At 37.9% G+C, this 14,098-nt stretch overlaps 1 protein-coding gene across 1 annotated transcript in view; it reads right to left on the bottom strand.

Annotated features, from left to right (window-relative positions):
* Nucleotides 1–7,760: 7,760 nt before the first annotated feature.
* LOC140240819 (golgin subfamily A member 1-like) overlaps nt 7,761–14,098 on the bottom strand; it is a 31,092-nt gene continuing 24,754 nt past the window's right edge. The window contains exons 17-20 of the mRNA XM_072320589.1: nt 10,566–10,688; nt 9,632–9,874; nt 8,931–9,017; nt 7,761–8,438 (exon numbers count right to left, since the gene is read on the bottom strand). Coding sequence (XP_072176690.1) covers nt 8,364–8,438; nt 8,931–9,017; nt 9,632–9,874; nt 10,566–10,688 — 528 coding nt within the window. The 3' untranslated portion in view covers nt 7,761–8,363. The remainder of the gene's footprint in view (nt 8,439–8,930; nt 9,018–9,631; nt 9,875–10,565; nt 10,689–14,098) is intronic.

Raw genomic sequence — 14,098 nt, forward strand, 5'->3', positions numbered from 1 at the left:
TGTGTGTTTGTGTGTGTATGTGTGTGTGTGTGTGTGGGGGGGGGGGATTGACTGAAAGTTTTAGGGTAGGGCAAAGGAAAAGATCTTATCTATCTTACTTTTTTGGGGGAGGGGTGCAGTGAATTTAAATCACTGGTTTGCTGACGAGTTTAAATGTAAAAACCGATATGTTCAACTTTATCAACTTGACATATTTGACATTGAAGGTCATTGAATACAAGGAAAATATAAAAAATATGTGATAATTTTGATAGGTTTATCTCTATTGGAATTTCTTGTTACGTAAGACGAAAGCAATATCATTGACAAGCTTTTATTTTTCTCTGTGTGATCATGACCATAATTATGTGAATTAAAAAAAATCTTTGAAAATGGTGTTTATCCGTTTGTGCATTCAAACTCATTTCCTCATTTGTCGTTTCTGCATGTTTCACTCTAAATCTTTAGTGTTGTGTGCAAGTGTGAGAGAATAAGAAAGACAGAGGAAGAATAAGGTCTTGATCACCATCCATATATCAACTTTTATATAATTTTATAGTTTATAATACAGTATATAATTTCATATAGTTTCATTTTATAACCATTATATTCAACTGCCAAGGGCAGTTGAGTGTCTCTTTTGTCTTTTATTTTTCATCTTCTTTGGACTTTTAAAATGATAATTTTCTTTCCCTTCATATCTATTCATTCAAGTAGTTTCTTCTAGTATGCCATTTCATACAGCAGAGGAAATATATACCGTTAATATCATCATAAAGTGAAGTGCTGCTACAATACATGTTCAAGTTAATTCTAAGTCAAACGGACACAACAGATGAAGTTTCATTAATATTGGATGTAAAATGAAAGTGTTGTATAAATTATTGAAATTCTTTCAAAACATGCAAATAAATGACTTGGGCACAAAATGAAATAATTCTTATTAGTATTTGTCACCAACAAACAAAGAGAAGTGCCATTTTGCCAAAATCATTATAGAGCAGAAATGATTTAGTAATGTTTTTCAAGAGCGAGTATAATTGAAAAAAAAAATGTTTATCATGACATTTAAAATTTGGGTGGCCTGTCGATGAAAAAAACTGTACCAACATTTCATTTCATTTATAAAATTTCCACACACATTACATTTGTAACATACATCCAGACATCAATGAATAGTAACAGATATGTGAAAATTCAGTGTATTTATGTATTATGACTTTAGAGAGTATTTCATGATACAAAATGGATCTAAATTAGTCTCGAGTATGTTACATTCATATTGAATAATTAGGATTATGCGCGGGGGAACCTACGGAAAAGCACATGCTTGTGGGGATAGGTTCCCAGAAAAAAAAAAAAAAAAAATCAAACACAATCACATACACACACAAACTTGCAAACGCAAGTGCACCTGACAAGCATGCATGCACACACACATACACACAACAAAGAGAAAAGGAGAAAACCCCAACTAGACCATCATAGGGAGAGCATTAAAAGTAGACAATAATGTGGGTGCCTGAAGATGCCAGAGAAAAGAAGATATGAAAAAAAAAAAAAATCGGCAGTAAGACCATGTTAACCTGTTCAACAATCATGCCGAGGAGCCTAACTCGATGTTAATTATTTTAAATCATCTATTGCTTCGTGTTGTCACCAGGGTACTGCAAAAACACGAAGTTTATTTTCAAGCTTAATATCCGGATGTTCGTTGCATTTAAGTATTTAAAGAATTCCAAAGTTCTGGGGGCATTATAAATAAAAGTATTTTGTAATATTCATAATCTAGTTTTTGGTATATGGTATATACATAAAACCTTATTGGAAATTTGGTGGCCCAACATCAATTTTTAGTGGCCCAAGACCACCACTAATGTCAACCCTGTTTATAAAAGATGTTGAATCACCATACACACACACACACACACACACACACACACAAACATACATATATGTATGCATGTATGTGTATATATATATATATATATATATATATATATATATATATATATATATATATATATATATATATATATATTCTCCCTATTGCTCACACATTCATCACTCACAGATCAATCAATTGGCAGACATTCCTTGAATGACAGATGTCCACTTGACACCTTCAAGCAGCTTTGTGTGGTATTGTACACATTCAACTCATTGAGAAAATACTGAATGCACAAAACACTCTGCTACAGCCATTTTCTTGTGTATAAAATGATACTTTACTACAGCCACTTTCATGGACGATTGTTTTGTAGCCTACACAATGCATGAACAAAATAATTTACGTATGTACAATACTTGAAATATAAGCAGAATAATGGCATAATCTCAACATATGGTCTCTCCTCTAAATTCCAGAGTGATAAAATTACTCATACATGTCATCTGACCAAAAACTAAAATATAACAAAATATCAACCAGGCAACTATTGCAAAGTTATTGTACAGAACCCCTCCGATTAGTACAAAGAGAATACATTTTTCCTACCTTTAGAAATTCTTATCAACTGATTAGTTCTAGCGGTACCACATGAGTCAGTATTAAATACAGGATGCATGCTAAGATACAACAATGCATATAAATTTATCCAAAAAAAAATAATATTAATCTCCATATTTGTGCACATCACCTGTTTGGTTAAAATTACCATCACATCAATGACATCACGTTATCACCTCAAATATAAAGTCGTTGGCAAGGGTATGATACTTTGATGTCATCAACATATTACTGAAATCACAACTGCAGTATATTTCGTTCTAATATTCTAGTGTTTTAATCATCAAAAAAGTTGAGATTCTACATTGTGAATGCCCACGATATTGTGGTACTCACAGCATATCACAATGTGTTACATTGGTTGCTGGAATTGAACTATCAGCTGTAGTTAACTTACTCCACTCCTCGGGGATATTCCAGCAAAAGACAGCCATTCTTCCACACATGCATCATAAATCCAACTGCAACAGTATTTGATTTCCTATTAGACACCTATTCATACACCTGGGTATGGAGAGGCAGTGAAGATGAAGTGACTTGTTCAAGGAAACAGAAAGTGTCATGTTAAGACGTGAACCCTGACCTTTCATACTGATAGCACAGTGCATGAACCTCTAGACCATCCAAAACCCTCTTGTGAAATGAACAGACATAGAAACTCTGGCGTGTCTTTCAAAGATCATATTTCAAGAAATACTGTACTAAAACCTGAGTATGAGTGAAAGTAGAGAAAGAGAAAACAAAAGTAGTGTACACGTGATTACACCTCAGACAGAAAAGGGGTGGGGCTATGAACACTATTCCTTGTACATTGAAAGCAAAAAGCAACAACAACAACAAAAAAGTCTGGGACAATGCCTGATACAGCAAGATACATGATATAACAAGGTAACTTTGCAGGTCCTATTCCTTTTATATTCTTCTGTTTTTATCCCTGATATAACAAGATGCCTGATACAACAAGCAAATTTCAGTGGTCCCAAGCAGCTTGCTATAAGGTTACTCTGTAGTACAGTGTAGTTTCAAGGGAAAAATCAGAGCCTATCGTTGCTGGGGTGAAAAGACCTCATCTCAAAAATGTCAAATGTTCAGGAGAGCAAAAAAACAAAACAAAAACAAAAATATTGCAGCCAAAGCACTATATCAAATGGGATAGCCTTTCATTGGACAGGCCATGGTGGCTTCACTTTGGGGGTAAGACAGCTAGGATTTGGACAGGACATCACTTCACTGATTATTTGACCATTAGTCCAAAAAAGTCATCTTAACCAAAATTAGAGATACCAGGACAAGGTCTCGTCAACCCAGTGATGCTATGATATGATAGTATGGCTTCTGCTGGAGATGTCTAGAGGACTACAAACTTCAATTAGCTGGCAGTGAACTCCAAAGGTTGGAAGCAGATTAAAAAAGAAAATGACATAAAATATCAGCAGAATATTTTACAGTGAGAAAGGTGAGTGGATGGCAGAGAAATATGAAGGCCTGCTCAAGAGAGAACCCCTTTAATCCCTTGAGCTCTTGACATTTCAGATAAATTTCGCCAAGACAACCTTGCCAATTGATTCTGATGCATGCTGCCATTTGTGTTCTACTGAAAAAATGTATCTATCACATATACAGGTGTTTTGTTTCTGTGCTTGAAATGAAAGAAATTACTGAAAGCAAAAGATCAAAGATTTGAAAAAAAAAAGTAGACCAAGACATGCAATCTACATGCAGCCTGCATTGGAGGCCCAGCATAAAAACATACTTGAACAAACATGCATTCATATCCAGGTACTCACTAGTAAAATGTTGATTAAAACCTAAAATTCTTTACATCTCTGCATGAAAATTATGCCTTTCATTTGCCCCCAAAAACGTGATCCTGTAATTCCTTTTCTGTCTATGGGCAGTACATCCAACACTGTTGTATAAAAAAGAAGAAATTAGCATACTTATATGTTTCAGTGTTTTGCATGACAAGCAGTCTTGACCATTTGAACTTGCAATATTGTAACATACTACAAAAAACAAACATACAAAATTACACAATGTATTAAGTCTTTAAAGTTGGACAAACATAAAAATGGAAAGGAGAGAAAGAAAATATTTTCCTGCCAGTTTTCCAAACAGGGACAATTACATAAATCACACCCTATTATACAGTTTTTGTTCAATGCATGTGACCTTCATTGAGAGTAAATAAAATCATACAGATTTCTCTTGGTTGCAACAGCAGCAACTGTACCGGTACGCATTCAACTCAGTGAATTTTTCTTCCCATGGTCTTTACAAGACTGCAGAAATTGTACTCTATCAACATATTTCATTGAAGTTGTCACTGCCCTGATATCTCCCCATTTGAAATATTAAGCGAAGCCTTGCAAGAAGAACATACAGTGCTAGTGACAACATTTATTTGCACATCCCCAATACAATTGTATATATCTTTATGTCATATTCAAATCACTAAGTGTACGATGAAAGTGTGAAATAACATTTCATTTTTTTTTTCTCTCTCAACACATTCAAGATTTGAGGACGGAACATTCAGAGTCAAAACATATTTCTTGAGCCTGAATTAAAAAAAAACAACAACTTTTTTACCAATGCTGTCTAAAATTTGTTGTGATAGACAATAAATGAACTGAATAAAAATCGCCTCACAGCACGGCTTACCTGGACTGGCCAAAGATCAACGACCATATTAAAATGAAATAGACAAGTTCATGTAAAGGTATGCTGTTTTTTCATTGCTAATAAAATGAATAGTGGTACTTTGACAATGTCTTGTATGGTAAAGTAGTTTCTCTAATTAGAAACAAAAAATGAGCAATCAACAGAATACAAATCTTGTGGTAACTTTTCAACCCACAGTCTCCTTGTCGAAAAAAAAATCTGCATGCATAATAAATAATGCTATATTCCATATGACTATGAACAGCATGTGAAGTTTTGTATCGTGGTTTCAAAAAAAGGATATACAAGGCTGGTCAATCTCACTTCTAATATAATCAATTCATTATCATTCTGTCATCGATACAAAACCAGCATATGTTTTAACATCATGCTACGCAGTTTAGACTAAAAATCACATTAAATGAAATCATTTGTGAAAGTAAAAAGCTGATGAGAGCTTTGGAATATATTAAGTAATAAACAAAACAAACCAATCATCAACACAAAGACATAATAACAAGCATACAAGTTTTTACCATACCGAACCATTCGCATACACCAAAAGATCATTGTGACAGCAGAGAGAAAATCCATAACAAAGACATATCATGTCCTTGAAGGGAACCTGATGTTATAAGCGAAAATACAACTGCCATGATTAAGAAGAAAAAAAAAAGACCCACTTAAATGTATCAATTTCAGGTTTTTGTAATCATATTCCAGAGAAATGGTAATACAGCAGAACATTATACCTTTGGAAATAAATTTGTGTGCCTTGAGGTGAGTTTTATACTTCCATCAAACTACTGTAATCTTATAATACCTCCACGGTGATGACTTATGGAAACAAAAAAGAGCCATAGTTGCTAAGTTATCAACCCCAGACAAGGATACAATACATACACACACCTATGTGAGAGTTATCTATTGAAGGTAACATGAACATGGTATGGATTTATACTTAAAGTGAGTACTTTGCCACATCCAGATTCACCAAGCCCCTACCTCCACCCCCCCCCCAAAAAAAAGTCTTCTTCTAGATTTATATTCAATCCAAAACTAATAAAAAATTGGTATAATACTAAAAAATAAAATTCAGTCAGCATTGCTGTTTTCACAGAAAAGCTTTCAGAACAGACTGTATTTGGAGACCTACATTTTTTTTCTTAATGCACACAATACTTGCACATGTGACAGAGTTAGATTTTAAAGTGGCATGACTACCACATAGATGAAAGCAAAATGAGTAGTGTCTATTCCTAGATTATTTGAGAGGACTATAACACTGAATTAAGAGAGGGGAATGTAAGGATTCTAAACAGTTCTATATTGTTCAGAAATGTTACACAAATATTACAACATGACAAGACGTATTTCCACAAAAATACTGGTTATTCATTTGGCAAAAGACATGAATATCAGCCTGTGATTCCAGCAATTGAAATATAGCAATTCAACATGAATTGTAGAATAAACTGCAACTCCCAAACTTTCTGGTGAAATTACCTCACTTGCAAAAATTCTCATCAAGAAGGGAAATTAGACACCTGTGCCACATTCTCAATATCAAGCGATAAAATAATCAAGGAAAACGACAAAGCTGACAGTGGAAAAGATAATCACTTTTCAATGTGATGTGCCATATCTGAATTGTAATCATTTTGTAATAGAATATTAGCTCTTTGAAAGATGACAGAAGATAACATATCAAGTATAGCATGCCAACAAGAAGTATCATTGCAACCACTTTGCGATGTTAATTAATGGAAGATGATTAGAATCCAAGCAAAAAGGCCCATATAGGAATATCTCACACAGAGTCCTCACAGTGTGACGATACTAAAAACTTATACCCCCACAAGCAAAATCACAATCATTAAGATCCATGAGCCCTGATTGTGTGTCCAACACGGGGCTGTTCCTGCTGGGGTTAAGATCCAAGCCCCAGTTCATAAGGCGCTTATTTGATTCACTTACTTTGACATTCCCACGGCAACAGTTAGACAACAGCCAATCACCTATGACCATCCTAGGTGTTGCTATGGTCACTGTAATAATTGCAAGTTCGAATGATTGCAGGTTTTGCTATGAAGCAAGGTCTATATCGAGGAGAAAGTGTCCCACTGCAGAGCTGGCCATGCCTGTCCCAGTGCCCCATGGAGGAAAAGAGAATGATTGCAGGGAGGGTGAGCAGTGTTGGTATCACGTTAATATCATCACAGCTGGTGGCGCTATTTCATGGCATCGGCAGAACGGTTCAACCAAGGATATTCTGTTAAACCACTCAGGAGTTTACAGCCAGCTCAGAACTGACACATCGGTATTTACTTTTACACAATACTACAGTGACATCATCATCAGCATCACATTGGTGGATGGATGGGGGGGGGGGGGGGGGATTGAGAAATAAAACTGAACAGTGGCAGAAGGGGAATATGAGGCTGTTTGAGGCCTGCAAAACCGACTTATTCTAAAATGAGGAACAGTCACCCGTTTACCCACACATCTCATCGAGAAACGGGACTATCACATGGTAGCTGCCATCGGAGAACGTTCTCAGATCCTGACAAGAGACTTTGGTTATTTTTAAAGGTGGCCTTGAAACGCTAATGCCTTGGATGCTTTTCGCTAATGGCGCGTGACGAAGACAAGCCCAAATGATCTCCCAACCGCTCATAACCAAGATGGAAGCAAGTAAAGAGGAACTACTGGGCTGCTCCCGCATCACAAGGAGTCTGTTATCAGCCCCGCTGATGAGTCCCTCAATCTAAGCTGAAGCTGGAGTTGCATGCAGTCCTTTCGATGACTTTCGATGGTGATAATTCCACAATAAGACCAAGGATGGCATACTCTTTGAAATGGAGTTTCTACCTCTCCTTGGGGAGGTAATTCTGCTGCGTACATTTTTTTCTCTCTTTCCTCATCTCTTCTGTCGGAGGTTACTTCAACTAGAGATGACAAAATGTAGCTCTATGTTGTCGACTGGCTAGTAGTGTTCGTGGCACGGACAAACTCATAAACACACAATCACACAAAGTGGCAAGTTTCACATCATCGCTCGTTAGTGGTGGCTCAATTCTTCTTGTAGAATACAGGGCAGGGAAGCATTTGTTCAGTCTAAATGCTGATTTCCAAGATGTTTATACTCTATGTCTCTAGATGATGTCCTTGACTGGTAGAAGGCTGGCAAAAGGGGTCCAGGAGCTTGTCGTTACCGTATCACTGAGCCTGCCGAGCCGACCTGGACAAACTTCTTCTGGGCTGGTCTTGCACCAAACCATGACATCTGAGAAAGAAAGAGGACAGAGTTAACTTGATAAAGTGCAAAGTAAGGTCACTATCACAGACAATCACAAGGATTCTTACGAGTTCCACATTCTAATAGATGAAAGCATATTGTTCGGACATAAGAAGAGACATCAAAACTTCAGGGAACTTCCAGCTCTGATAGTTTATTTCGAGTATTGCTGTTCTCATCATCCCAATGGCTTATTCATTCCAGCAGTCATCGTTACTTACTAGCTACTATCATAAGAACCAAACCTTTGAAAATGAAGATTAGCCTTTTCAAACAGTTGTTTTATGACTTGATACACTCCCAAATATATACGGTACAAAAGGACCCGTTCCTTGAAATACCACCTCGTCAAACACAGATGCTGCCAGTCAAGTGTGTAGATGGGTTAGTTACGGGATGGAATACATTTGCATATGAAAGTGGGCGTGGCCAGGGGTATGGCTCCTGATTGGCTGTGAATAGGTTATTCTATTTCCTCACCTTCCAGTCCAGGGTGCTTTTGATGAGGGCCTCCTCCTTTGGAGTCAGCTCGAGGACGGTGGAGACGGCTTTTAGGAGCTGCTTGGCCTGTCATGTGACATGGAGAAAGATGAAAAGTCAGAATGAGGGGGGAAGAGGGGGTGGGGTGGGAGAGGAGTAAGTCAACACCACACACAAGTTGAGTACTACAGTCCCTCAGACTCAATGCTGTGCAGAGAATGAACTTACCCCAACATTCCGTTCACCTCAGTTTATTCTATCAAATAGGCTAATTCAAACATGGAATTGCACTTTGCAAAACTCCTATGGTATATGCAATGAGACCTCTAAGAATCTGATATAACTTAACCCCAGGGGCGGATCCAGGAATTCTGTAAAGGGGGGGGGGGGGGGGCAACTAATATTTCTAGTGCCACTTCCAGGTTTCATTTCATTTTTTCTTTTTATTTCTTTTGTTTTTAATGAAAAATAAAGGGGGGGGGGTGAACGCATTGGTTGTGCCCCCCTCTGGATCTGCCACTGAAACCCCTAAATAAGAAGGTGAATTTCCAGGTCCCAACTCTTATTTCTCTGTTTTTGTAACCTGATAAAGTGAGAAACCTGATATTACAGGGCAATTGTCATTATAATGAGATTTCCCTGTGCTTTGAAAATGAAGGAAAAACAAACAAATAGATAGACAAACAAACACTCGCATGCACCTCATAGTCTGTCGAACTCATGAACTTGAAGACGACGTGTCTGAGGTACTGGAAGTTGATCTCTCGGAAGTCGCTGCGGGACAGACTGCCGTCCAGCTCCGTCGACGTGGCTGGCGGCTGGAGGCTGTTGTTGCTGCCGCGGAAGTTGTTCTCGGGGACGGTCAGCTTGCTCCTGTTGGGGAGGGGGTCGGTGCTGCGTAACGCTTCCTCTGGTGACTCATAGCCTGCGATGGTTTGCACTTTCTGTGGGATGGAGTGCGGTAAATAGGGAATGCTTGAGACATCTCAACCCAACGAAGACTAGTCCTGAGTATACTCAGGCAGGTGTCTATGGTAAATGCGTGTTATAGCAAAATCAGCCCGTCCTCAACATGGGTTAATTGAATGAAACATTATCCAAAGAATCGACAAGAAGAATTTCATTTCTTTTGTTTATTGGCAGTAGCCTAGATACAATTTCTGACAGAAAATGGCAATGACACATGAGCCTAATGTACCCCTTCAGACTGTAGCTAAATATTTAGGACAAAACTTCTGCTCAAGCACTGCATTGCTCACTTGTGCATCTAGCATTGCCTACTTGAGACATGAATCCATTACTGCATGTATGTACATACACAAAAATACAAACCAGGAATATATGCTCTACAAATATCTTCAAATCTATACAGAAAACACATTTCATAAATTATCAAAAGAACATAATCCTTATCAATGAAGAAAACTCCCATCCCCTCCCCCCCCCCAAAAAAAAAAAACTAAAGAAAAGAAAAATTACAGACTGAATACATTTTATTACACTACACCAAAGGGCTTATACAGTATATTTCAGAGGGAATATATGATACCATATCTATGAAAATATTCTTCAGTAAAACTAAATAACAGATGAATAAATCTGGCCCTTTTTGATTTGGTCTTTTTTTTCCATTACCAATTCCTTCTGGAGTGTCTTCTTGAGGTCTGATAGTCTCTGCTGCTGCATCTTGATGGTCCTGTTCTTGTCTGCCAGCTGCTGCTCAAGGCTCTCCACACTCTGCCGAAGCTTCTCCTGGTTCTAAAGGATGTGAACGAAGACATTAGAGAGGGGAGATACAGTCAAACCTGTTCCATTCATATTGCAGCCCAAATTTGGGGCCTCCTCAAACCTTTTTGAAAACTTTCTTTAAAAAAAACCAAAGAAGGTTATTGTTCTGAATTGGTCCAAATAACTTTTTATTTATGAAGGATTGACCGGAGAAGGAGAACACTAAAATGGAAGAAGAGGAGACATGCTTGGAGAGGTCAGTGATCATTGGACAACAGAGGTTACAGCATTCAGAATCTTCATCACCTGAAGAACATGAACAAAAGTCTGCTTCTAAACTATGCCAGGAATCAGATGCCAAATGCTTGAAACACGTCGGGGAACAAATTAGAGCAGAAGAGATTGAACGTCTTCGCATCAGTTGGGAGAAGCTAGAGAAGCAAAACCAGGAACAGCAGGAGAGGCTGCAGCAGCAAATGAGGGAAATTGAGATTCTCCATCAGAGCAGGCAGAGCTCCACTTGGAACGTCAACAGCTGGAGCAACAATGTAGCTATCTACAAAAGACAAAGTTGCAGAGGAGGGTTATTGACACTGCAAATATTGTACCCAGTAGTGATGCAGATGAGTTGGATGGAATTGAAGACATGAACTTTTGAGCTAACAGGTCAAGGAAAATGAAAAGAAAGACAAGTAAAACTAGCACTGAGTCACACTCATCTGACAGTGATTTCACATCAAGAAATTCTGAGTCAATCTCGTCTACACATTCTTATGAATGTCCGGAAACTTACAGTGATACCAGATTGATAGAGCCTGACGCCAGTAATAATGAGAGTGAGAGCAGGTCGAATGACTCATCAACATCTGATGCCGAGGATGTGAAAAAGTTTGACGATGAAGTCATAAGAGATGTGCGGGATAGTTCAATATATGTCACAAAAGTACAGAAGTCCTCCACAACCCGGAATGGGTGTAAGAAGAAGTCAGACAGAGTGTATAATTCAAGGCATTGCTGCCCCTACTGTGAGAAAATGGTATCAAACTTTTCGCAACATGTTCTTGGAAAACAGCATCAAGATGAGCCAGAAGATGTAGAGATAATGAGACTTGAAGTAAAGCAATCATCAAATGACACACAAAACCAAGAAAAACAAAAAAAGAGAGAGGATCTTCTGCAAATCCTCAGAAACAAAGGGGACAACATGCATAATGTAAAAGTATTGGAAAAGAAAAGTGGAGAGTTACTGTTGTCCCGGAGATTGAACGAAGATGAAATTTCCTTCTCAAAAGATGATTATGGACCCTGTCCTTCTTGCTTTGAGTGGTTACGAATCACGATCATTGCACACCATCAGCAGAATTGCCCTGCACGTGACAACGACTCAGAAACTCTCACCAAAGGCAATATCCTTGTGCAGAGCAACATCATTTCGGGAAGAATATCGGGAAATCCTAGCAAAAGCCTCACTGAAGAAGTTCTTCCAATGCTGAAACGTGATGAAATTGGAAATTTGGCACGTGACGATCCCCTCATTGTCTTGATGGGAAATGATTACATGAAACGGAATGTAGGAAATAAACTGATGCGCAAGTATTATGCTTCTGCAGTAATGCGCCTACTGAGCAGGCTTCTTATTCACTTAAGAACACTAGCCAGACCAACCACAGGAACATTTCTGAGAGACTACTTGGTTCCTGCGCATTTTGCAGATGTGGCAGAAGCAACAGTACTGACATGAAGTCCTGATGAGAGTGATCCAGAGAATCTGAAAACGCCCTCTCATGCCCTCAAATTGGGCACCGATCTCAAAAGGCTTGCCTCAATGACCTTAGCAAGTGCCATCAAGGCTGGAGATGATGCCAGGAGGAGACAGGCAAAGGACTTTCTTAAATTGATGGACATAGAATGGTCAACAAAGTTGGAACGAGTATCGCTGCAGGAGAGGAAGCACAGGAAGAGGGTGCCTCTGCCTCTGCCCACTGACATTGAGAAGTTTGCTACACATCTCAAAGATGATGCAAGACGTGCAGACCTTGATGATCACTCATTCTCCAACTACAAGAAAGCGGTGCTAATCGCCGAAGCCAGCCTTATTGCGTACAACAGAAGAAGGCCAGGAGAAGTACAGGCATTAACGTAAGCTCCTTGTATTTCATATCTATGGTTAGATAAATATTTCATATTTCTACAATATGTATCAGAAAAAAAAAAAAATACAACAGCACTTTCCACATGAATAACTCTCAGAGTTTAAAATTAAAATGATAATTTCAACTCATGGAGATGCGATAATCGTACCCCCAAACACGTTCGCAGGGATACCACGGATTTGTGAGGTTTTTGTGAGGTTTTGTTGGATCGTCTTCTAATTTGTTATGAAAGCATATCATGGTAAGATGAAGATGCCTATCGTTTTGGGGTATGGACAGAGTCAGCCATGGTAACATGTTTTTTAAAGAAATAGTAAAGATTTTCTTTTGGGTGCCCTATTGGATGTAGTTTTTGTTGGATCATCTTCAAATTCAGTTAGAAGTTTCATTATGGTACAAAAAAGATGCATATTCATCAAAATTCTCCAGCAATGATACCCAGGGTCCCAAATTGCAACTTTACACAAACTTTTAGGTTTAAAAAAATCGGTCCAAATGGGTAATGCATGACGCGTTTGGGGATACATGTACTCAGACAGGTCCCCAATATGAGTACCCTAGTTTCTCTGTACTCCATTGATGACACCAGGGAATTTGGCTGAATAATCGACTTTCTGTAATACAATTCACTGTCACTAATGCATTTTTCTCACTTTTTGTCAGTTGAATGTACATGATGCAATCTGATTTACAACATACTGCTATGCAATATTTTCAATTGAACTTTAAACAAAGGTTGTTCCACGTAACACTTAAGGCCGTCATATTATTCAACCATGATGATATCACAATTTCATCAATAACTGAAATTTGGTGATTAGATGTTATACTGATACTATTTATCTACTTTATCATTGCAATCTTGAAAGCAAAAATCCTGTATCTTATTTACATACAATGTCATACATACTGTCCTAATTTAAAAGACAATATACCCCCAATTAATACGCAAATTTAAGAAAAGACTAGAAATGTCGCTACGGCGACTGGTATGCCTCCGCCATAATGCATGGTTCTCCTAATAGGTTTATAGTACAATGTCTTGACAATGTGTAATGACAGTTTCACACAATTGGCAAAATACTAAAATGACAGGTTTGCCATAAATGTGCTGAATGTTCACTTTCCTAGAACTAGGTTCAATTGGATGAATGATTAAAACGTCAGAGTGCAGGTATTTGGGGAACTGATGATTTTTACTTGACTTTTGACCCTTTTATAAGTTTATGCATTGAGTAATTTTCAAGGTACTGAGAAAAAGTATAATTTCAGTATCAAATGGTAAAA

Source organism: Diadema setosum, chromosome 17 (genome assembly GCF_964275005.1).
Source record: "Diadema setosum chromosome 17, eeDiaSeto1, whole genome shotgun sequence".
In the NCBI taxonomy this organism is placed as follows: Eukaryota; Metazoa; Echinodermata; class Echinoidea; order Diadematoida; family Diadematidae; genus Diadema; species Diadema setosum.